Below are 25,639 nucleotides of genomic sequence, written 5' to 3' on the forward strand. Positions count from 1 at the left end.
GGTTAATAACAGTAGGTTGCGGTGATGTTAGGGACAGCAGATTAGGGGTTAATATTTAACTAGTGTTTGTGATGCAGGATTGCGGCAGTTTAGGGGTTAATATGTTTATTATAGTGGTGGCGATGTCCGGAGCGACAGATTAGGGGTTAATAATTTAATTTTAGTATTTGGGATGCGGGAGGGCCTCAGTTTAGGGGTTAATAGGTAGTTTATGGGGGTTAGTGTACTTTTTAGCACTTTAGTTATGAGTTTTATGTTACGGCTTTGTAGAGTAAAACTCATAACCACTGACTTTCAGTTTACGGTATGAATCTTGACGGTATAGGCTGTACCGCTCACTTTTTGGCCGGACAGGCAAACTCGTAATACCACCGATATGGAAACCAATTGAAAAAGGACTTTTTGAAAGCTGCGGTAGTTACTTTGTGTTATGGGCAAAAAAGTGTGCGGGACAGATATACCTGCAAAACTCGTAATAGCAGCGGTAGTGAAAAAGCAGCGTTATGAAGCTTTTTCACTCATAACGCAAAACTCGTAATCTAGCCGTATGTTATTTCTTGTTAGTCCTTCACTTCTATAAAAACATGCATAGTTGCCAACGTATTTGATCTCTGAGCACTTGTATGCTCATGTGAAACACCTACAAATCCCCAATTTCCGGAACTCCAAAATCCAAACTTATTCTGAAATCCAAGCTTTTTAATTAATATCTTTTTAAAAATATTTTTTCCTGCCTGTAGGTCACAGGGGCATATTTAGCAAGGTCTGGCGGACCTGATCCGACACTGCGGATCAGGTCCGCCAAACCTCGATGAAAACGGCGAACAATACGCTCGCCGTATTCAGCATTGCACCAGCAGCTCACAAGAGCTGCTGGTGCAACGCCGCCCCCTGCAGACTCGCTCAGAGCAGGCGGACAGGTTATGGAGCAGCGGTCTTTGTGATCGCTGCTTCATAACTGCTGTTTCTGGCGAGTCTGAAGACTCGCCAAAAACAGGGGCCATCAAGCTCTATACGGAGCTTGTTAAATAGAGCCCACAGTCTTCTCTGTCTGTGTTTTTGGTTTGTTTTTTGTGTTCTAAAATGCAAATAATGGTCTATATTTATTTAAGACAACATATATTACCTTTCTTATTACAGTACTGTACTATCTTTCTGAAGGTACAGTGCATACAAAAGTATAAAAAATTATATAAAACTCCCTTTAGCTTAAACGTATAAGCTGTATAATGACATGTAAATATTGCCTAAATGACATAAGAAATTATTGTTTACATTTGGTTCCATCCACTTTCCAAACTGTCCCATTTTCCAGATGCAAATATACAAATATTCCAAAATCCAAACTAATCCAAAATATAAATATTTTCTTCATAAATGGAAAGAGTCCACAGCTGCATTCATTACTTTTGGGAATTCAGAACCTGGACACCAGGAGGATGCAAAGACACCCCAGCCAAAGGCTTAAAGGGACACTGAACCCACTTTTTTTTCTTTTGTGATTCAGATAGAGCATGAAATATTAAGCAACTTTCTAATTTACTCCTATTATCAAATTGTCTTCATTCTCTTTATTTGAAATACAAGAATGTAATTTTAGATGCCGGCCCATTTTTGGTGAACAACCTGGGTTGTTCTTGCTGATTGGTGGATAAATTCATCCACCAATAAAAAAGTGCTGTCCAGAGTTCAGAACCCCAAAAAAAAGCTTAGATGCCTTCTTTTTTAAATAAAGATAGCAAGAGAACAAAGAAAAATTGATAATAGGAGTAAATTAGAAAGTGGCTTTAAATTGCGTGCTCTATCTGAATCATGAAAGAAAACAATTGGGTTCAGTGTCCCTTTAAATACCTCCCCCACTTCCCTCATCCCCCAGTCATTCTTTGCCTTTCGTCCCAGAAGGTTGGCAGAGAAATGTCAGACGTTTTCGATAGTCTCTTATGAAGGGTAGTACTCTTCGGCATGGGACTGGAGTTTTAAGTAGTCCTGTCAGCCTCTCAGTGAGAGCATGGGTGAAAGTTAGAGTCCGTAGATGCAGGGAGAGTCTTTCTGCAAAATCATCCCTACTCATATTAACAGCTCCACAAGCAATCAGCGTTGACGAGTTTCGCTGCCTGCTTTCTTCTCTCAAGCCCATGGCAGAAGCAATGCTACTATCTGTCACACTTGAAGGGCCGTGTGATTGTTCCACCGCGTAGATTACAGTAAGATCGTTTCATTTTACTTTCATCATGGATGTGTTGTAATTACCACCGTTTATCCGAGAGGGGCTACAACCTTTCGGGGATAACCTTAACATAGGGTCTCAGTGAGACTCCTTTTGTATCTTGGAATCAAGGGTTAATATCTCCTAAGGGGGGTTATTGAAAAAGGATTTTTTTAATCATGTTTGTTATGTTATTCGGTCTGCTACTGTGCAGTGATACTTCGGCTCATGGCTATTTTGGAACATAACGGCCTATGTCTAGCGACGCTGCTTTTACGGTCGGGTGTGCTTTTTTCATGGACTGCACGGTTTACCTTGTGACCGGGTGTGGTCACATTTTTATCTCTCCATTTCCACATTCCTGACTGTGTGGCGACGGAGAAATTCTGGTCCGCTGGTGTCTGGTTCACAGGAGGTGGTGAGTGTCCCAGCCATTGGGGGTGTAAGGTGCCGTTTAGATTTTTCTTATTGGTCCATTTTTTAATCAATATCCCAGTTACGGAGGATTCTGATTTTGTGGAGACGGATGTCTCTGATTCAGATTCTACTTCTTACGAAGAATATGAATTGGCCCGGGTGATACATGCTCATGAGTTATGTCCCGAATGCCGTTTTAGAGTGCTCTGTTCCTCAAGATTGGAGAATCAGGGGCCTGCTGAGCCATCTGCCTCTGGGGATTCCATTTCCCACAAGGCGAGTTCCCTACCACCAACTCTTACTATGCATGCAGGTAACCCAAACGCTGCTTATCCTTCTATGGAGAGTGGCCTGTTCCCATCGGGGATTACGACATGGTTCCGAATGGGCATATCTTTGGCGCTGGTGCATCTGCACCTTCCGGGAGTGTGCTTACGATATTGTCCGTATTCCATTAACCAGGGCTCATCCGGCGTGGGATTGTCTGGTCCAGTTCAGCCCTCTGGGGGAGCGACTGCCCCTGAGACCTCAGGGGGTCAGCCTTCGGGGGCCGGTGTCTTCATTTGTTCCGGCGGAGGTATAGACTGGTGCGCCTTCGTGTTCTACTGAGGCACTTTTTGGTGTTGCTGGAGGATCCCACTCTTAATGGGGGGATTTCTCAGTCTTCCTCTTTGACTGGCTTGCATGATTAGATATAAGGGGATGATAATCTTTTTATAGTCTTTGTTATTTGAGTATCCGTTTCCAATTCTGAGCTTGGAAGATTCGGATTCCTGTTGGGCTGGTCCTGCGGGTGTGTTCGTTCTTCCTGGGCGATAACCTACGGGTTGCCTGATCTTTGATTTAATCCGGTGAGGATAGATTTTCTTTGGTTTAAAGCTCATGTTGTCGTAATGTTTCCTTTGAGGACTTTCTTCTCTGGAATTGATACGATTTTGTGGTCGCACTGTTTACTTTTACAAAAGTTTGTTCAAGAGTGAGGACGTGCTAGTCCTATGTTTGTCTATTGTCTATCCCTCCATCTCAGGGGAAACTATTGGGCCTTAAAAGTGCTGGGGCCCTTGGTTTCAGGCTGGTCCTGACTGAGTACAAATCCTTCTGTCTTTGAAGCCTAGTTCAGACACGTGGCACCTTTTATGCCTGGCTCACAATATGACTTGTGTTGTTTTCCTTGTTTTATTTTACAAGTTTCAGCTAGCATCCTGAGAGGACTTGATGGTTCGTGGTTTGCTTAGGGGCATGGGGGATGGTTCAGTCGTCATTAGCCTGTCAATCTAGTTGGCCGGGTCTCCATTGAGATCCGCTGCGACATGCTGTATTGTTTCCGATTTTGGCGGGGACTAGAGTTTTCCTTCCCGTTGTGAGTTGGAGGTTAAAAATGGAGGATTTAGGTCCTTCATGCCGCCGGATCTTGGCGGTCTTGCCTTTTTAAGGTCTATTTGGGAGTGTCCTTTTAGGACTTGTTCCTTTTATAGGTTCTCTTCCTTTGAGTCGAGACTTCTGGACTTTGTCTGGGTTTCTGGCGGCTTTGAGCTAGGTAGCTTGGCCGAACGGTCTAAGGCGCTGGATAAGGCTCCAGTCTCTTTGGAGGCGTGGGTTCAGATCCCACTGCTGCCAGATTTATTTTATTTTGGAAGTGAGGGCCGTGCGGCTTTGTCTACTTCCGAGAGTTAGTCGTGTCCATGTTGGGGACGATAGGCGGATGTTTCTACCAGGGTTTGGGATGTTCTGCCTCTTGTACCCTCCCGTTTTAGCATTCAGTGTCCTCTATAGCTTGGGTATTGTTTTCCCAAAAGTAATGAATGCAGCTGTGGACTCTTTCTATTTATGAAGAAAAACTTAAATTATGCTTACCTGATAATTTTCTTTTCTTCAGATGGAAAGAATCCACAGCTCCCCGTCCGTATTTTTGTGGGGCGTCTGTTATTTTGTTCTTCTGGCACATTTTCACCTTGTATATTTCTTTTACTGTTCCTTGTTCCCTCGGCCGAATGAGTGGGGGATGAGGGAAGTGCGGGAGGTATTTAAGCCTTTGGCTGGGGTGTATTTGCCTCCTCCTAGTGGCCAGGTTCTGAATTCCCAAAAGAAATGAATGCAGCTGTGGACTCTTTCCATCTGAAGAAAAGAAAATTATCAGGTAAGCATAATTTAAGTTTTTCCAGTCCTAAGCTGTTTGGCTAAAGGGTTTTCTAGCTGTAGTTTAATGTTACCTGATGTATTGCTAGAAACAAACTGTCTTGATTTTGGAAAAATCTGAGGTGTGCTTTTTTTGTTCTATGGCATAGTTTGGTATGCGACAGATACATCTATACTGTGTCCAGTAATATTATAAATCATTGTATATAATAAAATTCATACTAATTAAAGAATTATTATAGAGTTTAGTGCAAGTTAGATAAAACAATTGTAAAATCATGCAGACTGATGTTTTCTTCTACATGCACTCATGTAACCCATAAATAAATTAACGCTGTACTTTAGTCCTTCAATATATTTCCACCGTCTGTGTTTCAGCACAAAACAATACAAATATAGTATTCAATAGTAAACATTTAGAGATCATAAATAAATGAAGTATGTGCAATAAATGTAACTTAATTTTTACTAATTCAGTCTTGTCCAGAGGGTTCACCAGTTTCTACCAATCTTCTGGCAGACTGGCTGTTTTGAATCATTAATTTGGCTTTTTTTACATCAAATAATGTATCTTGCTGCTGCTGTTTTGTAGGCATATGAAACGTAAAGTTGATTGGATTTTGTTATTAAATGGGTTACACTAACACATAATAGTATACCTGGTTTGCTCTGAAAGCAAGATATATATGTAGTAGAGGGGAGGGTTCTTGTTGTTGTTTTTTTTAAACCTTTATTTACAACCAGCATTATATACAAAAGGAAATCAGAATCCATATCTTGCGCCACGCAGGGCCCGATATCTTTTTAAGATAACATGACACATAAAGAAAAATAATACTAAAAAGCAAGAACAGTGTAATATCATTAATATTATCAATGTTTCACAGAGTTGTGCCATTATGTCAAAGATGAATTATACAGGGAGAGCAGAATTATTAGGCAAGTTGTATTTTTGAGGATTAATTTTATTATTGAACAACAACCATGTTCTCAATGAACCCAAGAAACTCATTAATATCAAAGCTGAATAGTTTTGGAAGTAGTTTTTAGTTTGTTTTTAGTTATAGCTATTTTAGGGGGATATCTGTGTGTGCAGGTGACTATTACTGTGCATAATTATTAGGCAACTTAACAAAAAACAAATATATACCCATTTCAATTTTTTATTTTTACCAGTGAAACCAATATAACATCTCAACATTCACAAATATACATTTCTGACATTCAAAAACAAAACAAAAACAAATCAGTGACCAATATAGCCACCTTTCTTTGCAAGGACACTCAAAAGCCTGCCATCCATGGATTCTGTCAGTGTTTTGATCTGTTCACCATCAACATTGCGTGCAGCAGCAACCACAGCCTCCCAGACACTGTTCAGAGAGGTGTACTGTTTTCCCTCCTTGTAAATCTCACATTTGATGATGGACCACATGTTCTCAATGGGGTTCAGATCAGGTGAACAAGGAGTCCATGTCATTAGATTTTCTTCTTTTATACCCTTTCTTGCCAGCCACGCTGCGGAGTACTTGGACGCGTGTGATGGAGCATTGTCCTGCATGAAAATCATGTTTTTCTTGAAGGATGCAGACTTCTTCCTGTACCACTGCTTGAAGAAGGTGTCTTCCAGAAACTGGCAGTAGGACTGGGAGTTGAGCTTGACTCCATCCTCAACCCGAAAAGGCCCCACAAGCTCATCTTTGATGATACCAGCCCAAACCAGTACTCCACCTCCACCTTGCTGGCGTCTGAGTCGGACTGGAGCTCTCTGCCCTTTACCAATCCAGCCACGGGCCCATCCATCTAGCCCATCAAAACTCACTCTCATTTCATCAGTCCATAAAACCTTAGAAAAATCAGTCTTGAGATATTTCTTGGCCCAGTCTTGACGTTTCAGCTTGTGTGTCTTGTTCAGTGGTGGTCGTCTTTCAGCCTTTCTTACCTTGGCCATGTCTCTGAGTATTGCACACCTTGTGCTTTTGGGCACTCCAGTGATGTTGCAGCTCTGAAATATGGCCAAACTGGTGGCAAGTGGCATCTTGGCAGCTGCACGCTTGACTTTTCTCAGTTCATGGGCAGTTATTTTGCGCCTTGGTTTTTCCACACGCTTCTTGCGACCCTGTTGACTATTTTGAATGAAACGCTTGATTGTTCGATGATCACGCTTCAGAAGCTTTGCAATTTTAAGAGTCCTGCATCCCTCTGCAAGATATCTCACTATTTTTTACTTTTCTGAGCCTGTCAAGTCCTTCTTTTGACCCATTTTGCCAAAGGAAAGGAAGTTGCCTAATAATTATGCACACCTGATATAGGGTGTTGATGTCATTAGACCACACCCCTTCTCATTACAGAGATGCACATCACCTAATATGCTTAATTGGTAGTAGGCTTTTGAGCCTATACAGCTTGGAGTAAGACAACATGCATAAAGAGGATGATGTGGTCAAAATACTCATTTGCCTAATAATTCTGCACTCCCTGTATATATTGCTGGGATTTTTAAATCCATTTTCTTAAACATCAAAACCAATGAGTCAATCTGATATCAGAAAAAAGCTAAAAGATGCAACATAACAAAACCCTACAGACAGGACAAAAACGACACCATCCAACAACAACAAAAAAAAAAAAAGAAGAGAAAAAAAAGGAAAAAAGGGGAATTTTAGAATAGTCAGTCTCTGCCCCTCTCCTCATCTACCAGACGCCAAGAAGAACTATCTTTGAGTTTTTAAAAGGGAAAATCAGATAATCTATTTCTCTGTCATGGAATGTTTTTATAAATACTGCCCATTTATTAAAGAAGCTCCTTATGTCAGACTCGTTGTCGATGTTTGTGTCTTTTTGTTCTAATACACATTGTTTTTTCAAATAATTTCTGATTTCAGGAATAGTCGGCGATGCTCTCATTTACCATTTCTTGCAGATCAAATATCTAGTAGCTAAGATTGAGAGATTTACTATTTTCTAATTAGCCTGATAACTGCCTTCTGTCTTTAGGCAAAATATGATTTGATACAGTGATAAAGTCAGCGATTCAATCTTTAATGTAGTTTTAAGCCAGAATTCTAGTTTTTTCCAGAAACTTTTTATTTTTGGGCAGTGCCAAAACATATGCGTCAGGTCTGCCGCAGGGTTGGAACATTTTGGACATTTATTAAATTCTAGATTATGGACTCTGAGACCTTTCTCCGGGTTGAAATATGCCCTATGAAGAAGCTTTAAATGTGCCTCTCGCCAAGTAGCTGATAACGTAGCCCTTGCTACTTTACTAATTGATAGCTGGAGGGTTTTCAACTCAATATTAGTCTGAGGGATTAGGGAGTTCCAAGCCGAAGCCATATTGTCCAGAATAAGGGTGCCTTTACTAGCGCCCAGTATATGATAACAAGGGGCAATAGACATACACCCAATTTTAATTAGGGTTAACCAATTTTCCAACTTGCCTAACTCCCAGCACCAGCCTGCCTCTTTGATTAATTCAATAATGAAATGTCTTATTTGCAGATAAGCAAAGAAGTCTTTATTAAGAAGATTAAATTTAACCTTCAATTCCTCAAAGGTCTTAACATATTTTCTGTCTTTATCTATTAAGTGGAGTAATCTATCTAGACCATTATTATGCCATCTATTGAAGACTTCTGAATTTACACCTGCTTGGAAACGCGGGTTCCCTACCAAGGGAAGGTACAGTTATTGAGAGGGACTTAGTTAATTTCCACCAAGCCTTCAGAGGATTAAGTATGGTTTTGAGTCCTTTGATATCTGGAGGGAGCTCCTTTGGTGAAGAATGTATCAGAGCTATTAAAAGATATGGCTCACATATTTTTGACTCAAGCTCGTTATTTAAAATATAATTTTTAGTAAAAATCCAATCGGCTATTATACGAGCTAGGAAACTAAGGTTATAAGATCTAATATTTGGTACTGCTAAACCTCTATATTTCCTTGGTGTAACGAGTTTTGTAAGAGATATGTTGGATCTTTTCCCTTACCATATAAATTGTCTAATAGAAGTATTAAGCGAGTGGACATCTTTTTCTAATAAGATTAGTGGAACATTTTGAAGAATATACAGAAGCTTTGGTAAAAGGATCATTTTAAATAATTCTGATCGGTCGGATATTGATGATAACAGTAGGTTCTGCCAAGTTTTAAGTTTCCCCTTAATGTAGGTTAACATAGGAGATATATTGATTTTATAAAAGTCCCCTATATTACATGGTATATGTATTCCTAAGTACTTAAAGGAATCTGTAACAACCTTAAAAGGGATATCTAAGGTAGAGCTATTGTTTTTCCTGAGCCAGAGTATTTCAGATTTTATCTTATTCACCTTGTAGCCTGAGAAGGAGCCAAAATGATCAGTTATTTGAAGGAGTTTAGGTATATTTTGCTCAGTGTTAGACAAATAAATCAAAAGATCGTCAGCATACAATCCAACTTTCATCTCATAGTTTCGAATTTTTATGCCATCAAGGAATTCCCTTATCATAATTGCCAAAGGCTCAATGGCTATATCAAAAAGAAGCGGGGAGAGAGGGCAGCCCTGACGCGTGCCTCTGTCTATTGCAATCGGAGAGGAGATGATATCATTTACTATCAGTCTTGTATAGGAGTGATTATTGATTATGTAAGTTTTCTATAAACTTAGGAAAGTTACCTATAATCCCAAATTTTATTAAGGATGTTATTATATGGCTAAAGATTACAGAGTCAAACGCCTTTTCTGCATCAATTGATAGAAAGGCCAGATCCGGGAGGCCCCCTCTCCCTGCTGCTGGGGAAGATGAATTCTGAATATAGTCTAACGTGACAAGGAGCTTTCTGATTTTTGCCGCAGAATTACGTTTGTTCAAGAATCCTGCTTGGTCCGTATGTATTATTCTCGCTAAAATAGTCTGTAGTCTAATTGCTAAAATAGAAGACAAGATCTTATAATCTGAGTTTAGTAACGCAATTGGTCTATAAGACTCTTTTTGCGTAGGATCTTTCCCCCCTTTTAAGATCAGAGTAGTAAAAGATGAAGAGAAGGAGGGTGATACCGGCTTAGCATTGATATAGATCTCATTATAGAAATTACATAGGTAAGGTGCTATATCTGTTGATAGAATCTTATAAAATTCATTCGGTAGTCCATCCGGGCCCGCTGCTTTGTTAATGGAGAGTTTAAGGATTACTTTCTCTATCTCTTCTTTTGTGATAGGAGAATTAAGAGGGTTCACTAGTTTCTACCAATCTTCTGGCAGACTGGCTGTTTTGAATCATTAATTTGGCTTTTTTTACATCAAATAATGTATCTTGCTGCTGCTGTTTTGTAGGCATATGAAACGTAAAGTTGATTGGATTTTGTTATTAAATGGGTTACACTAACACATAATAGTATACCTGGTTTGCTCTGAAAGCAAGATATATATGTAGTAGAGGGGAGGGGTCTTGTTTTATTGAGCTTCACAAATATTGCTCTTTTTACAAATCGAAGGTTTGTGACAACCCTGTGTCAAGCAAGTCTATCTGTGCTATTTTTATATAACATATATACAGTACACATATAAACACATAAATACACGTGAATATGCATATATATATATATATATATATATATATATATATATATATATATACACACACACGTATATACACACCACCAGCAAAAAGATAATGACTCATAGAAGGCTCAGATAATAGTTAGCATTTTTTAGTAATAAAGCAATTTTTATATAACATATATACAGTACACATATAAACACATAAATACGCATGGATATACATATATATACACACACGTATATACACACCACCAGCAAAAAGATAATGACTCATTGAAGGCTCAGATAATGGTTACATTTTTTAATAATAAAGTTTTTTTTTTATTAAGGTATGTACATATTTTTTTATTAAACAAAATGCTATTGCATACTTAATAGACTACAGTATAGTGTAAATACAACTTTTAAATGCACTGGGAAACAAAAACATTTGTATAACTTTTGTGCTATATTTGCTTTATTGCGGTGGTCTGCAACCAAACCCGCAATGTCTTCAAGGTACGCCTGTATTATGTAATTTGTATGGGTAGATAAGTAAATAAATAAAATGGGTGTGTGCTATAGATTACAAATAACAGGACACCACAACAATATCAGGGATTGCAACTCCCACAATTCTCTGCTGCCAGATGTTTCTGTGCGTGTCTTAATTTATATTTTTAAACCTTTATCTCTCAATACCCACAGCTTGTTTTCCGTCAAACAAAACGAGTGCCTACTTCACAATCTAATAGTTTTGGCTAGTCATTTTCAATATTAAGAGAATGTGAAAAATACCCTTTTTATCAACACTTAATAACTACAAAAACACTTAAAGGGACACTGAACACAAATTTTTTCTTTTGTGATTCAGATAGAGCATGACATTTTAAGCAACTTTCTAATTTACTCCTATTATCAAATTTTCTTCATTCTCTTGGAATCTTTATTTGAAATGCAAGAATGTAAGTTTAGACGCCGGCCCATTTTTGGTGAACAACCTAGGTTGTCCTTGCTGATTGGTGGATAAATTCATCCACCAATCAAAAACTGCTGTAAAGTCTGAACCAAGTAAAAAGCTTAGATGCCTTCTTTTTTATATAAAGATAGCAAGAGAACAAAGAAACATTGATAATAGGAGTAAATGATAAAGTTGCTTAAAATTGCATGCTCTATCTGGATCATGAAAGAAAAATTTTGGGTTCAGTGTCCCTTTAACCAGTTTGCGGCAGAATTTCAGCATTTACAGACACTAAGGGTGCCCAGTTTTTAAATCACTGTTTGGAATCCACTTCTACTATTATTTTCAGTTGTTTTAACCGCTTAACCACCAGCACCGTACCCTGTACGACGCTGGTCGTTATACCCTTAAGGACCAGTCCTGGGCTTTTCTCTGCCGTGTTCTCGCTCAAAATAGTGAGATTGCACTATTTCTGCATGCCCCACGAGTGGGGCACTGCAGAAATAGATTTGCAGAGTTATCGATGCAGAGAGGGCCACGTTAGGGAACACGTTAGGGATAAAAAAACACGTTAGGGAAAAGAAAAAAGTGACAGGGAGGAGGAAGGAAGGGCAATGAGGAGGATCCTATGTGGGATCCATTGGGGGAAAAGGATCTGGGAGGGGGGTAGGGTAATGAGGATGGGCAGCTACACTACAGAAAAAAAGTTTTGTTTTTTTATTGTTTGTTTTTTTATTTCATAATTTGCTGCAAACTCGGTACTGCCAGTACCTAAGATGGCGGCAAATAGGTAGAGGGGGGAGAGTTAGAGAGCTGTTTGGGGGGATCAGGGAGGTTGGGGGTTAAGGGAGGATAATACACTGCATAAAAACCTAAAAAAAAAATATATATATATATATATAGATATATATATATTTAAAAAAAAAAAAAGCAGCCTTTTATTTTAGTACTGGCAGACTTTCTGCCAGTACTTAAGATGGGGGTGACATTGTGAGGTTGGGGGGGGGAGAGAGCTTTTTGAGAGAGGTCAGGGAGGGATCAAGGGGTGTGATGTGTCAGGTGGGAGGCTGATCTCTACACTAAAGCTAAAATGAACCCTACAAGCTACCTAATAAACCCCTTCACTGCGGGGCATAATACAAGTGTGGTGTGCAGCGGCCTTCTAATTACCAAAAAGCAATGCCAAAGCCATATATATATATATATATATATATGTGCTACTTCTGAACAAAGGGGATCCCAGAGAAGCATTTACATCCATGTGTGCCATATTTGCACAAGCTGTTTTTCACAATTTTAGGTTTCTCACTGAAATTATTTACAAAGTTAACAATTTTTTTTATATGATCGCATTTGGCAGTGAAATGGTGGCATGAAATATACCAAAATGGGCCTAGATCAATACTTTGGGTTGTCTACTAAAAAATAAATATAGTTTTCATAGGTAAATATAAAAAAGGCTCTATTTCTGTTTAAATGTAGTGATGGCAAAAATGCTAAAAATGCTCTGGTCTTTTGGGGAAGTTTATGTCTGAAATACCCGGTCCTTAAGGGGTTAATATTATAGTGATGGCAGTGGGTTTTGTTTTGGTGCTGTGATGTTATTACTGTATTAGTTTATAAGGCATTTTACATTATACTTTCTTTTACCAGTGCCTGTTTATAATGTTCTGTGAACAGTTTCTACAGGTAGTATTATTTCTTTGGGTTACCAAATGGACTTCTGGGGACCATACATACTACAAACATTCTTTAAATTCTATTTATTTCTTTATTTTGATTTCAGTATCAATCGTAATGGGAATTCCAACAGTGAAAAGGAAAGTAAAGTCCTACTTGACTGAAACTCTACACTCACTGATTGACAAGTTGTCTCCAGAAGAAAAACTAGACTGTGTTATAATAGTCTTCATTGGAGAGGTAACAAGCACCTAGTGGTATTTAAATACAGAAGTATTTTTAACTCATATCAAAAAATAGACAAATAAGTTTAATAAGCAAAACTTGTTTGTGGCATTTATAATCTGTGTGAATAAAATTAAAGTGAATCATTGAATTATATTGTTACAAGTCAAAAGGTTATATCAGCTGTAAACTTAAAGGGACATGAAACCCAACATTTTTCTGTCATGATTCAGATGGAACATACAATTTTGAACAACTTTCCATTTTACTTTTGTTTTATCCTTTTCTTGTTATCCTTTGTTGAAAAGCAGGAAGGTAAATTCAGGAGTGTGCACATGTCTGCAGCACTAGATGACAGCGGTTTTGCAACAATATTAATTAGCAAGAGCATTAGATGGCAGCACTATTTAATGTCATGCAGTGCTTCAGGCATGTGCACACTACCTACCTAGGTATCTCTTCAACAAAGAATAACACGAGAACAACACAGATTTTATAATAGAAGTAAATTGGAAAGTTTTTAAAAATGTTATTCTCTATGTGAATCGTCAAAGAAACAAATTTGGATTTATTGTCGCTTTAACGACTGCTACCAAGTAAAATTCTAGTTTCTTAAAAACCTATTTAGTAGGAATCAAACTTTCATCTAATTACCCAACCATGATTTGTTGCTTTGATTACGATATACACACACATATAATAACATATTTGCCTGTTTGGTTTGGCCTCCCCTATGCATAGAGTTAGATGCAAAAGCCCATTGCGTACATCCCAGACACTTTCGAATGGGAGAGTAGATAATTAGATCTTGGAAGCCAGGTTTATAATATGCATGTTACAGATTATTTTTCAGAATGACCAATGAGTAATCCCTTACTAATATCTAAGATTTCTGTCTCACTTCTATATGATTTACACTTGCATTGTTCTTTTCATTACTGTTTAAATATTTGAGATTCTAAAGACCAAAAAGCCGCAGAGTTTAAAATAGTTTTATAAAGAATAGCACCCTCTGTATCTATCCAAAACACGTCGCTTAGCGTTGTGGCTGCATGTTTAAAGATTCATCAATGGAATCTTATGCATTAACATTCTCTACTTTTGCTTAATTCACTTAGCTGCCAAATGTGTAGCAATTCTTCAACCTATTTCACCATCTAAAGATATATTTTCAAATAAAAATTTGGGGGCGGAGCCTTGCTGTGCAGGAGAATGGTTGAACTAACCTAGAGCTCCGGAGCTATAGTTTGCTCACATAATATGAATCCTACAGCAAGGCTGAAATAATCTCCAAAATACAGTGGGGGGAAAAAAGTATTTAGTCAGCCACCAATTGTGCAAGTTCTCCCACTTAAGAAGATGAGAGAGGCCTGTAATTTTCATCATAGGAATACCTCAACTATAGGAGACAAAATGTGGAAACAAATCCAGACAATCACATTGTCTGATTTGGAAAGAATTTATTTGCAAATGATGGTGGAAAATAAGTATTTGGTCAATATCAAAAGTTCATCTCAATACTTTGTTATATATCCTTTGTTGGCAATGACAGAGGTCAAACATTTTCTGTAAGTCTTCACAAGGTTGTCACACACTGTTGCTGGTATGTTGGCCCATTCCTGCATGCAGATCTCCTATAGAGCAGTGATGTTTTGGGGCTGTCGCTGGGCAACACGGACTTTCAACTCCCTCCAAAGGTTTTCTATGGGTTTGAGATCTGGAGACTGGCTAGGCCACTCCAGGACCTTGAAATGCTTCTTACGAAGCCACTCCTTCGCTGCCCGGGCAGTGTGTTTGGTATAATTGTCATGCTGAAAGACCCAGCCATGTTTCATCTTCAATGCCCTTGCTGATGGAAGGAGGTTTGCATTCAAAATCTCACAATACATGGCCCCATTCATTCTTTCATGTACACGGATCAGTCGTCCTGTTCCCTTTGCAGAGAAAATGCCCCAAAGTATGATGTTGCCACCCCCATGCTTCACAGTAGGTATGGTGTTCTCTCTCCTCCAAACACGACAAGTTGTGTTTCTACCAAACAGTTCTACTTTGGTTTCATCTGACCATATGACATTCTCCCAATCCGCTTCCGGATCATCCAAATGCTCTCTAGCATACTTCAGACGGGCCCGGACATGTAATGGCTTAAGCAGGGGGACATTTCTGGCACTGCAGGATCTGAGTCCCTTGCGGCGTAGTGTGTTACTGATGGTAGCCTTTGTTACGTTGGTCCCAGCTCTCTGCAGGTCATTTACTAGGTCCCCCCATGTGGTTCTGGGATGTTTGCTCACCGTTCTTGTAATCATTTTGACCCCACAGGGTGAGATCTTGCGTGGAGCCCCAGATCGAGGAAGATTATCAATGGTCTTGTATGTCTTCCATTTTCTAATTATTGCTCCCTTCACACCAAGCTTTTCTTCACACCAAGCTGCTTGCCTATTTCAGATTCAGTCTTCCCAGCCTGGTGCAGGTCTACAATTTTGTTTCTGGTGTCCTTCAACAGCTCTTTGGTCTTCATCATAGTGGAGTTTGGAGTGTGACTGTTGGAGGTTGTGGACAGGTGTCTTTTATACTGATAACAAGTTCAGACAGGTGCCATTAATACAGGTAATGAGTGGAGGACAGAGGGGCCTCTTAAAGAAGAAGATACAGGTCTGTGAGAGCCAGAAATCTTGCTTGTTTGTAGGTGACCAAATACTTTTTTTCCACCATAATTTGCAAATAAATTATTTCCAAATCAGACAATGTGATTGTCTGGATTTGTTTCCACATTTTGTCTCTCATAGTTGAGGTATACCTATGGTGCAAATTACAGGCCTCTCTCATCTTCTTAAGTGGGAGAACTTGCACAATTGGTGGCTGACTAAATACTTTTTTGCCCCACTGTACATCTCTGAACCGAGGGGAGCAGACACACAGCCCAAAAACTGACCCTGAGAGAGAACTGGAGCTACAAGAGAGCGGAGGAATCAGAGGTTGGCCCCGACCTGACTAAAGTGTGCAGCAACATCCAAAGACTGCGCAGTCACTCCAGGTGAAGATTACCCAGATACCGGCACACCAATTACTTGCAGCTGAGAGGGGCATACCCCACGGCCTACAGCTTCACGGGCTCAGCCATACTGCCACACCGGAACCGTCACTGTGTGCAGGTTCAGTCGCATTGTGGTGCGTGATCAGCACTTCTGCAATTGGTGATATAGAAGATAAGACTAACATAACAAGGGGCCTCTTTGTTTAGGACATTAATAACTTTCCTTATAAGCCCTGGGTATAATAGTGAGTCCTGTTTGCTAGAGTGTGCCTGCATAGTCTGTCTCACACACGCAGGTGATGCAGTGTCCTCCAGATTTGGGCCCTAATTTTGAAAATTTGAAATTTCATAGTAAAGTTGAAACTACAATAAATAGTGTTGTAGGGGAAAAGGGGAGAGACCACAAGCCTTAACAGAGTTTACTTTGCACACGCAAAAGAAAGAAGTGACTTAACTAACCCCAATGCATCATAAGGGTTGCCTTATGTGCAGCTTACACCCTCACTGACGGGCTGTGAGACAGAACAGCAGGGGACAAGAAAACATCAACAAAAAACCTTTGAACCATACAGCACGGTTTTTAACCAGTCCGCCTCTGGGTTCCGGACACAAGATAGCTCAGAAAAAAACAGGAACGCAAGAAAAAGGTTCCAAAACCAGAAATATGAACCACTATCTCGAGAGTGTGGAGACACAGTTAGATGATGAAAGTCAATCACATCGGCAAACGAACATGAATGAAACAGCCCAAACCTCATCACTACCCCATACTCTACCTCAGTATGTAGCAAAGGAGGACTTGAGGTCTCTTTCCTCTAAAGAGGATATAAAAGAAGTGGTTTCTGAAATTAAAAGCCTGTTCAGTGAGCTACGCAGGGACCTCATGGAAGTGACACAGAGGGTGGCCACCGTAGAACAGTCACAAGGTGCTCTGCAGGAGAAACTAAAGGTCACTACTTTGCAAACACAACAAAACGCTAACATGGTCCAAAGTCTACTTGACCGGATAGAAGACTTGGACAACCGCAGCCAGCGGAATAACTTACGAATACGGGGTACCCCCGAGTCAGTCCATTCAAATGCTCTGCAGGGATACCTGCAGGACCTCTTCAGAATGGTTAAAGGCATTTCTAAGGCACTAAAGGTCGAGATCGAAAGAGCTCACAGGGCCCTCCGTCCCAAACCATCTTCTAATGCCCCGCCAAGAGACGTCATCCTCAGACTGCTGAATTATAAAGATAAAGAGGAGATACTCAGGAACAGTAGAAGTAAACATCCGGTGCAGCATGCAGGCATCATTCTGCAGGTTTTCTCAGACCTCAGTCCAGCAACGCTTCAGAAGCGTCGAGACATGAGATTTCTTACCTCCATACTACAAGAAATCAAGGTATCCTACAGGTGGGGATTCCCCATGTGCATCATCACTTCCAATGGAAAGAAGACTGCTCTGTACAGATCTCTGGCTGATCTAGAACCATTCTGCACCACTTTGGGCATAACACCTCCAGGTCCTGAAGATCTCCCACCCCAGGCCCCAGTGGAAAGGGAAAAACAGCTCCAGACCTAATGGGTCCAACAGATAAGAGACTTTCTCTCCAGCACAAAATCCTTCTGTATTTCTGTGACATACTATCATGGTAAAAGATGGACGTGGGGGGTACCACGCCACTACCGGGTCTGTTTTGATATGTACATCTATATGCATTAGTTGTTTTATTTCTCTAGGAGATGTCACCAAGACCTTATCCCTCATTCCCCTTGGTTCTTATGCAGAAAGGTATACAATTGTCTTTATGTTTTCAGATTCAGTTGCAACACCAGTGTTAATTTGTTTGAATGTTTAGCCTTATCTTTATGTTTTCAAATAGGCAAACTTACGGCACATTCCCTTCTGAGTAAACTTTCAATAGACAGAGTTTGTTTCGGAGCGTCGACCGGCATTCCAGAGTTTTCCTTTTCCTTTATTGTCCTTGACCTATTCTCTTTTTCCCTCATTTTACTCTTTAGCTACTTGATAAAACAGTATAGCCCTGGGAGTACTAACAACATTATCACACAGCAGCTAATACACTTATATGTAAATATTCTTGAATAAATAAAAAGAGAGAAGCGCTCAACCTGGGAACGAACAATAGCATAATAGCTTGTTCTATGGCTAGTTACCACCCAAGAAGCAGCCTCTTTTTGCTCAACATGTGCCTTTCACAGAGAAGAACTTTCCTGAAGCATATCAGTCTGATCCTGACTTCACAGTATAGTCCAGCCCCAAAATACCAGGCAATCCCTCTCTGAACGAGAGAAACAGCAAAACCCCAGACGTACGTTTCGGCCTATTGTGTGTAAATATTCTTGACCCTTTTCTCTCATACGCCGCATCTCTTCCTTTCCCTCAAAATGACGCCCTTGCAACATAAGCCGAAAATGTACCCACTCAAATTCCTAACAATCAATGTGAAGGATTTAAACAACCCGGGTAAACTGTCTATAGTTTCAAGAGACTTACAAAAATTGCAAGGGGATATCATTTTCATACAAGCGCACTTTGCCAGAAATAAAGAGCCCAAATGGTATAACTTTAGATTCCCCACTGCTTTTTTTTCATCGGGCCCTCATAAGCAGAATGTAGTGGGTATATTAATTCACCATAGAACCCCCTTCCAGCTCCAAAAATTAGAGAGAGATAAAGACGGCAGATTTGTTATTGCAGTGGGTCTTTTACAGGGCAGACAGGTAACACTTGCAAATATATATGCGCCTAACAAAGCCCAGCATGTTTTTTTCAGGAACTTGTCGTGCAAACTGTTAGAGATTGCTAAGGGCGTTTTATTCCTGGGAGGAGACTTCAATGCCCCGCTCAACCCTAGATTAGATACCTCTAATGGTATTTCGAGTACCCCTCACCATCTCAATAGAGGCGTTAGCGAGCAATATCAGAGCCAATCACCTTATTAAAGGGATGGAAATGGGAGGTAGAGAAAATAAAATAGCAATGTACGCAGACTATCTGTTGCTTACTATCTACAGAGGTAGAAAAAACAATTCCGGCCTTGTTAGATGAATTTGGGAAATATGGGGAGGCTTCTTACTTTCATCTTAATGGCGCAAAATCGGAACTCCTGGGTATCTCATTGCCCCCCACCACTTTGGCGTGGCTTAGGGAACACAGTCCTTTTGCTCTGAATAACAAATACTTAACATACCTGGGTATTAAATTAGCAGCCTCAGTCTCGGATATGTTAACTGCGAACTTTGTGACACTAAAAACACAGATCTCAACGGATCTCTCCTCCTGGAGACATAAATCGATCTAATGGCTGGGAAGAATTCTTGTTATCAAAATGAATATCCTTCCAAGGTTACTATATCTGCTCCAGACTGTTCCAATCCCTCTGCCCCCACGTTCCTCCCCTCGCTACAGAGACTAATTAAAGAATTTTTTTTTTTTTATTTTTTTTTTGAGTTTTCAAAAGAGCTTTATTAAACTTATCAAGTTTACAGGTATAAATATACGATTAAAGAAAACCAAAAGAGCAATACAAATGCAAATATAACAATGCGAGGACACAGTCCGTCCTCTAAACTGCCTATAGACATACATTGTGAAATAATTGATATACTGTTCAAGGAAGTACTTATAACACCATCATGGACAAATATAATTAAAGGTACTTTATAACGCAGTTGTGGCCTAAAGGTCACTAGGCCAAAATAGAGGGGGGAAGGGAGAAAGGTCTGAGGGTGGGATGAGGGGGTAGGGAAAAGGGTTGAGTAATGAGTCCTTGGTCGTAGGTGGGTGTTTCAAAGGAAATCCAGCTCGGTCTGGTAAGAATTATCCCTAGGTCAGATCTCTCATTCCCTCCGGGAGGAACTAGGAGGGAGTGAGGACATTAGGTCTCCAGGTTGTATCATAAGAGTCTTTCCAGTCGGTCCATGTAAGCTCAAATAGGTCAGAATTACCTAGGTTGTAAAATATACTTTTTTCCATATTATATATATAGGCCATATAGTAGCAAACTCTCGTCCAACTAGGTGAGGGCTCTGATTTCCAGTCACAGGCAATCAGGTGTTTGATGGACATGAAGAGGTATATACTAATGTAAGCATGGTGTTTGGGGAGAGAGTGGGTGCCAATGTGTAATAGGGCAACTGCAGGAGAGCTACGTAAGGAGATTCCCAGTTTGGAGAGGGCTCCAAAACATTTTGTCCATAAAGGGCGTATTTTAGGGCACTCCCACCAAATGTGCAGAGCGTCCCCTTTCTGACCACATTCTCTCCAACAGTACGGAGATGCGCTAGGGAATATTTTAGCTAGCCTGATGGGCACATAGTACCAATGGGCCACCAACTTATAATAAGTTTCAAATAGGGTGGTGCAATGTACAGCTTTTTTGGTTCGTTCGAGCGCTTGTTCCCAATCGTCTACTGTGAGCGATTTGTCTAGCAGGGAGTTCCACTTGGCCAGGTGAGGGGCCGGAACTGGGTTTGGCTCCGAGTCCAACAGGGTGTAATGCCTAGAGAGGGGTCTATATAGCCTCTTTCCTAGGTTCCAGATGGACTCCCACGGGGTCAGAGGGCGATTTAACTGAGGCTTGAAGCCCCAGGCGGTCATAAAGCTTTTGATTCTGTAATATTCAAATTTCAGGGTATGGGGTAGGGCCACATCAGCCCCCAATTGGGACTCAGTTTTAAATCCACACTCCGGTGCCGGTAGCCAGAGGTCCGAGACCACCTTTATTCCAATTTGGGTCCATCTCAGAGGGTGGGCATCCTGTAGGTCTACTAACAGGCCGGATAATGAGGTTATGGGAGAGGGGTGAGGGGCGATTTGTCTAGAGTGGCGGATTTTATCCCAAAATTTCAGGCATTCCTGGATGATGGGGTTTATCAAGGATAGTTCCCTACGGCAATGGGACGGCGTCCATATCAGGTCACGTAAACTTAGGTTATAAGGAAGTGAAGCCTGTTCCATGGAATGCCATTTGCAGGAAGATTGCTTGACTCCCCATTGGGAGACATGGGTGAGCATTGCTCCCTCGTAGTATCTTACCACGGAGGGAGAGCCCAGACCGCCCTTAGATCTAGGTAGTTGTAGCACTCTCTGCGCCACCCTTGGGGGCTTGCCCTGCCATATATGTTTAGTTATTTCGCTCTGGAACTGTAACAGAATGTGCCTGGGCACTCTGATTGGCAGACAGCGGAATAGGTATGTGAGACGAGGCAAAAAGGACATCTTTAATGCTGCTATCCGCCCTAACCACGAAACTTGCGAGAGGTTCCAGCTCTTACCGAGGGAGCGAAGCTCCGATAGCAAAGGGAGGTAGTTGTCCCCAATAATCCGGGGAAAATCATTGGATAACTTGACTCCCAAGTGGGTCACTGAAGTGTCCGACCATCTAAAAGGAAATTTGAGTTTTAGAGGGGCCAAAGACGAGCTCTGGAAGCCTTGGGTGTAAATCTCAGTTTTGGGAATGTTTAGTTTGTAGTGAGAATGGGCACTGAATTCCTTGACTATAAGTAAGAGTCTAGGGAGGGTGGACGCGGGATCTGAAGAGAAAAGGGTGATATCGTCCGCAAATAAAGCTATATTGTGCTTGGTGCCACAAAGGGTAATCCCGCTCATGTGTGGGTCGCGTCTAATTTGTTCTGCCAACGGCTCTATGGCCAGCGCGAAAAGTAGGGGTGACAGGGGGAAACCCTGTCTAGTCCCATTGGAGATTTGAAAAGGGGGGGTTTGGAAACCTAGTCCCTTAACTGAAGCGGAAGGAGTAGAGTATAGGGCTTTAATTGCTCCCATGAGGGAACTCGGGAATTGAAAGGCATCCAGTACTTCCCACAGAAACCGCCATCTCACCCGATCAAAGGCCTTTTCTGCGTCTAGTGATATAATCGCCATAGGTTTATTAAGGCTAGACGACAGGGACATCACATTCAACAGTCTTCTAGTATTATCTGGTCCCTCTCTTTTGGGAATAAATCCAACTTGGTCTGGATTGATTAAGTAGGGGAGGAGGTTAGCAATACGGTTAGCTAGAATTTTGGAGAAGAACTTAATATCAGTATTGATTAGTGAGATTGGCCTATAGCTGGCACAAAAAGAGGGGTCTTTATTAGGTTTCAGTATAGTCACAATCGTGGCTTCAAGGAATTCACTCCTAAATTTGCCTTCATCTCTAGCTAAATTGAAAAGTCTAAGAAGCAGGGGGGAGAGCTCTTGGCTGTAAGTTTTATAAAAATGCACTGGGAAGCCATCTGGACCAGGTGATTTAAATGATTTAGAGTTCTTGATAACCAGTTGTACTTCCCTAAGGGTGAATGGCGAATTTAAGGTGTCTTTTTGATCAGGTGAGAGGGACGGTAGGTTTAGTGCTTTTAGGTACTCACGAATGGAGTCTTCTGAGGTTACTGGGGGGTTCTCAGTTTTTTCTATGTTATAGAGGCTGGAGTAAAACTCAGCAAAAGCCTCCCCAATTTGTGAGGGGATTTTAAGGAGGGAACCTCCTTTAACGATGCCATGTATACGTGCAATACTAGTTCTGTTTCTAAGTTTATTGGCTAAGAGAGTATCCACCTTATTGCCCTTATAGAAGTATAGTTGCTTCAGTTTAGTTAAGTTGTCCTGGGTTCTCCGAAGCTCTAGTTGAGATATGTGGTTTTTAATGTTGGTGATTTGGGTCGTTATGGAGTTAGTAGGCTTTACTCTATTTAGGGCCTCTAATTCTCTAAGTTTAATGTGGGACTGAGACAGTGAGAGTCCCGCTTGTTTTCGTAGTTTAGCCTGTTCAGAGATCATTAAGCCTCTTATGGTCGCTTTAGTAGCTCCCCAGAGGGTGTCATCACCCACTTGTGCCCGATCATTAATTTCTAGGAAGTGTCTGATTTCTGTGCGTAATTTTTCTCTAAGGGGGATATCTTGCAAAAGGTTGTGGGGCATACGCCAGGAGAGTCTGGAGCGAGTGGTATTTGAAGATATAAGGTCGATAGTAACACAGTCGTGATCAGACCAAGGGCAAATATGGATAGCCGTGTTAGTTACTAGGTCAAGGGAGTCTGCCGTAGAAAATATGTAGTCAAGTCTGGCGTATTGTCGGTGTGACGGTGAGTAGTGGGTGTAGTCTCTGTCCTGAGTGTGGAAAGCCCTCCAAATGTCGAAGAACCCTGAGCCTGTCATAAGTGTGCGGAATTTCGCAGAAAGTCTTTCTGTAGGGGGAGGAGTCCTAGCTAAGTCAGAGGATTTTCTGTCTAGATTCGGTTCCCAGGTCATGTTGAAGTCTCCCGAGATAATGACCCTACCTTGTTTGTGCTGAGAGATGACATGGAGGATGTGTTTGAGGCACTTAGGTTGATGAATGTTGGGTAGGTAGACTGAGACAAGTGTGTAGAGCACGTGGTTAATATTACAGATTAGAATAATATATCTGGCCTGTGGGTCTCTGATGGTCATGACTGGTTCAAAAGCTAGTCTCTTATGCAAGAGGATTGCAGTGCCCCTGGCTTTTTTGGTAAAGGGAGCATGTTCAATGTGCGTGTAATCCCTACAGGAGAGTCTGATCGGTTCATCGTTTAACCAATGCGTCTCTTGGAGGAATACTATGTCAGGGTTGTGGTGCCTCAACGAGCGCAAAAGGAGACTTCTTTTAAAGGGAGTATTAAGTCCTCTAACGTTGTGGGTTAGAAACCTCAAAGGAGAGGAAGTCATGTCTAGTGGTGATTGAGAGTTGGGACCGGGAAGTCGTTGTACCTAGGCCTGGAAGACAAAATGGGGAGAATAGAGAGGAGGGGGAAAGGTAGGTAGGAAAGGGTGGCACTTAGCAGTGCCTCTGGTGTGGTGGAAGTAGTCCACCTCAAGGGAGCCCTAGTGTGGGCTTCAATTGGGGGGCTGAATGAACAGCTCCGGAGCTAACTCAGTGTAGCAAAAGCGTTAGCCCCGCTCCAGGGACGAATTTATCAAAACATAAAGTGCTTAAATCGAAGTAATTACAAAACAGCAGGTAACAATACTTATCATAACTTATTAAATATAACTTATTCGAAAGGTGAACATTGTGACGGCTTATAGAATCTCACAGGGGAACTGCCTGCCTCAGAATGCAGGCTAGTCAGTAGAAACCATCAGGGGAGACCTAATAGCCAACTTATTAATAAACTAGATCAAGTAACTTCAGAAGGAGCCTATTCAGCATGCTCAGGGTGTCCTTGAGAAACTTGCAGATGTTGAGTCTTGGGTCTTTTTATTCTCTGTTCTTTTATTGACCACTCAGGAGCTGAAGCTTTCAGGGTAGATTGAGGTTGAGCCCGTACATTTTGAGGGTCGACTAGTAAACCCCATGAGGTCAGCAGGGTCGCACCCTGCGAGGGTGTGGTAATGGTTATGGACTGGTTGTCTTTGGTAACTATGAGTCTGGTTGGGAACCCCCATCGATAACGGTAGTTAGCCCTACGCAGAGCAGTGGTCACCGACTGAAAGTGTCGGCGCTGTTGGAGGGTGTGTGCTGAGAGGTCAGGTAATATTTGTACTCCCTCGAACCTTCCACTTAAGTTTGGTTTACGATAAGCAGCTTGAAGGAGGCGATCTTTATATAGGTAGCTATGGAAGCACACCACAATGTCCCTCGGCTTATCGGAACTCACCGACCTGGGGCGCAGAGCCCTATGCGCTCTCTCCATTGTGCCAGACAGTCCATCAGGGGTGCCTATCAGCTCTTTGAAGAGGTCTTGGAGGTAACCTTGGATATCTGCTGGAGCTACCGTTTCTGGGACTCCTCTGAATCTGATATTACTGCGCCTCGATCTGTCCTCCATATCAGCCAGTTTAGATTCTAATTGTGAGATCTGCTCAGCCAGGTTTTCAGCATAGGCCCGGATATTGGATTGGTCCACAGCTTGATCATCTTGCTTGCGCTCCAGCGCATCAACCCTGTCACCAATTTCTGAGATTTCCTTTTTGAGTTCAGCTGAGCTGCGTTGGATTTCTTGGGTGATGGACTTAGTCTGGATGGCCAGAAGTTTCTTGAGCGATGATTCTGTAATGTAATGTTGGGAGGAAGATGCTGAGTGTTGGCTAGATTGAGATTCTTCATCCTGGGACTCCGGTTCACTCATTGCACCTCCTGGTTGGGATGGGGTTTCCTTAGAAACGTGGGCAAAATGGTCAAAGACTGTCTTCCTGGGTTTGGGGTTAGACTTTGAATGCTTCTTTATCATGTGAGGCATCTTATAGGTTAATGGTTAGATCCCTGGAAGGCAAAGTAGTGAATCTCTGGAGGCTCAAGAGCAATATCCTGCTGTTTTGAAAGAAATTCAAGGGTTATACATACTAAAATCAAGCACGTAGTTTACATAATACCTATCACATTGTTGGAGCGGGGCTGATTTACACATCAAGAGGAGAAGTTACATGAATGTACAGTTTTGTTACCACCACGCTAGTCCCTCACCTCGGGGAGCAGGGGGATACG

At 41.2% G+C, this 25,639-nt stretch overlaps 1 protein-coding gene across 1 annotated transcript in view; it reads left to right on the plus strand.

Annotated features, from left to right (window-relative positions):
- Nucleotides 1-25,639, plus strand: part of MGAT4A (alpha-1,3-mannosyl-glycoprotein 4-beta-N-acetylglucosaminyltransferase A) — a 429,885-nt gene that overhangs the window by 219,947 nt on the left and 184,299 nt on the right. Inside the window, exon 5 of the mRNA XM_053707698.1 lies at nt 13,032-13,165. Within this exon, the coding sequence (XP_053563673.1) occupies nt 13,032-13,165 (134 nt within the window). The remainder of the gene's footprint in view (nt 1-13,031; nt 13,166-25,639) is intronic.

The sequence above is a fragment of the Bombina bombina genome, chromosome 3, assembly GCF_027579735.1.
Source record: "Bombina bombina isolate aBomBom1 chromosome 3, aBomBom1.pri, whole genome shotgun sequence".
Taxonomy (NCBI): domain Eukaryota; kingdom Metazoa; phylum Chordata; class Amphibia; order Anura; family Bombinatoridae; genus Bombina; species Bombina bombina.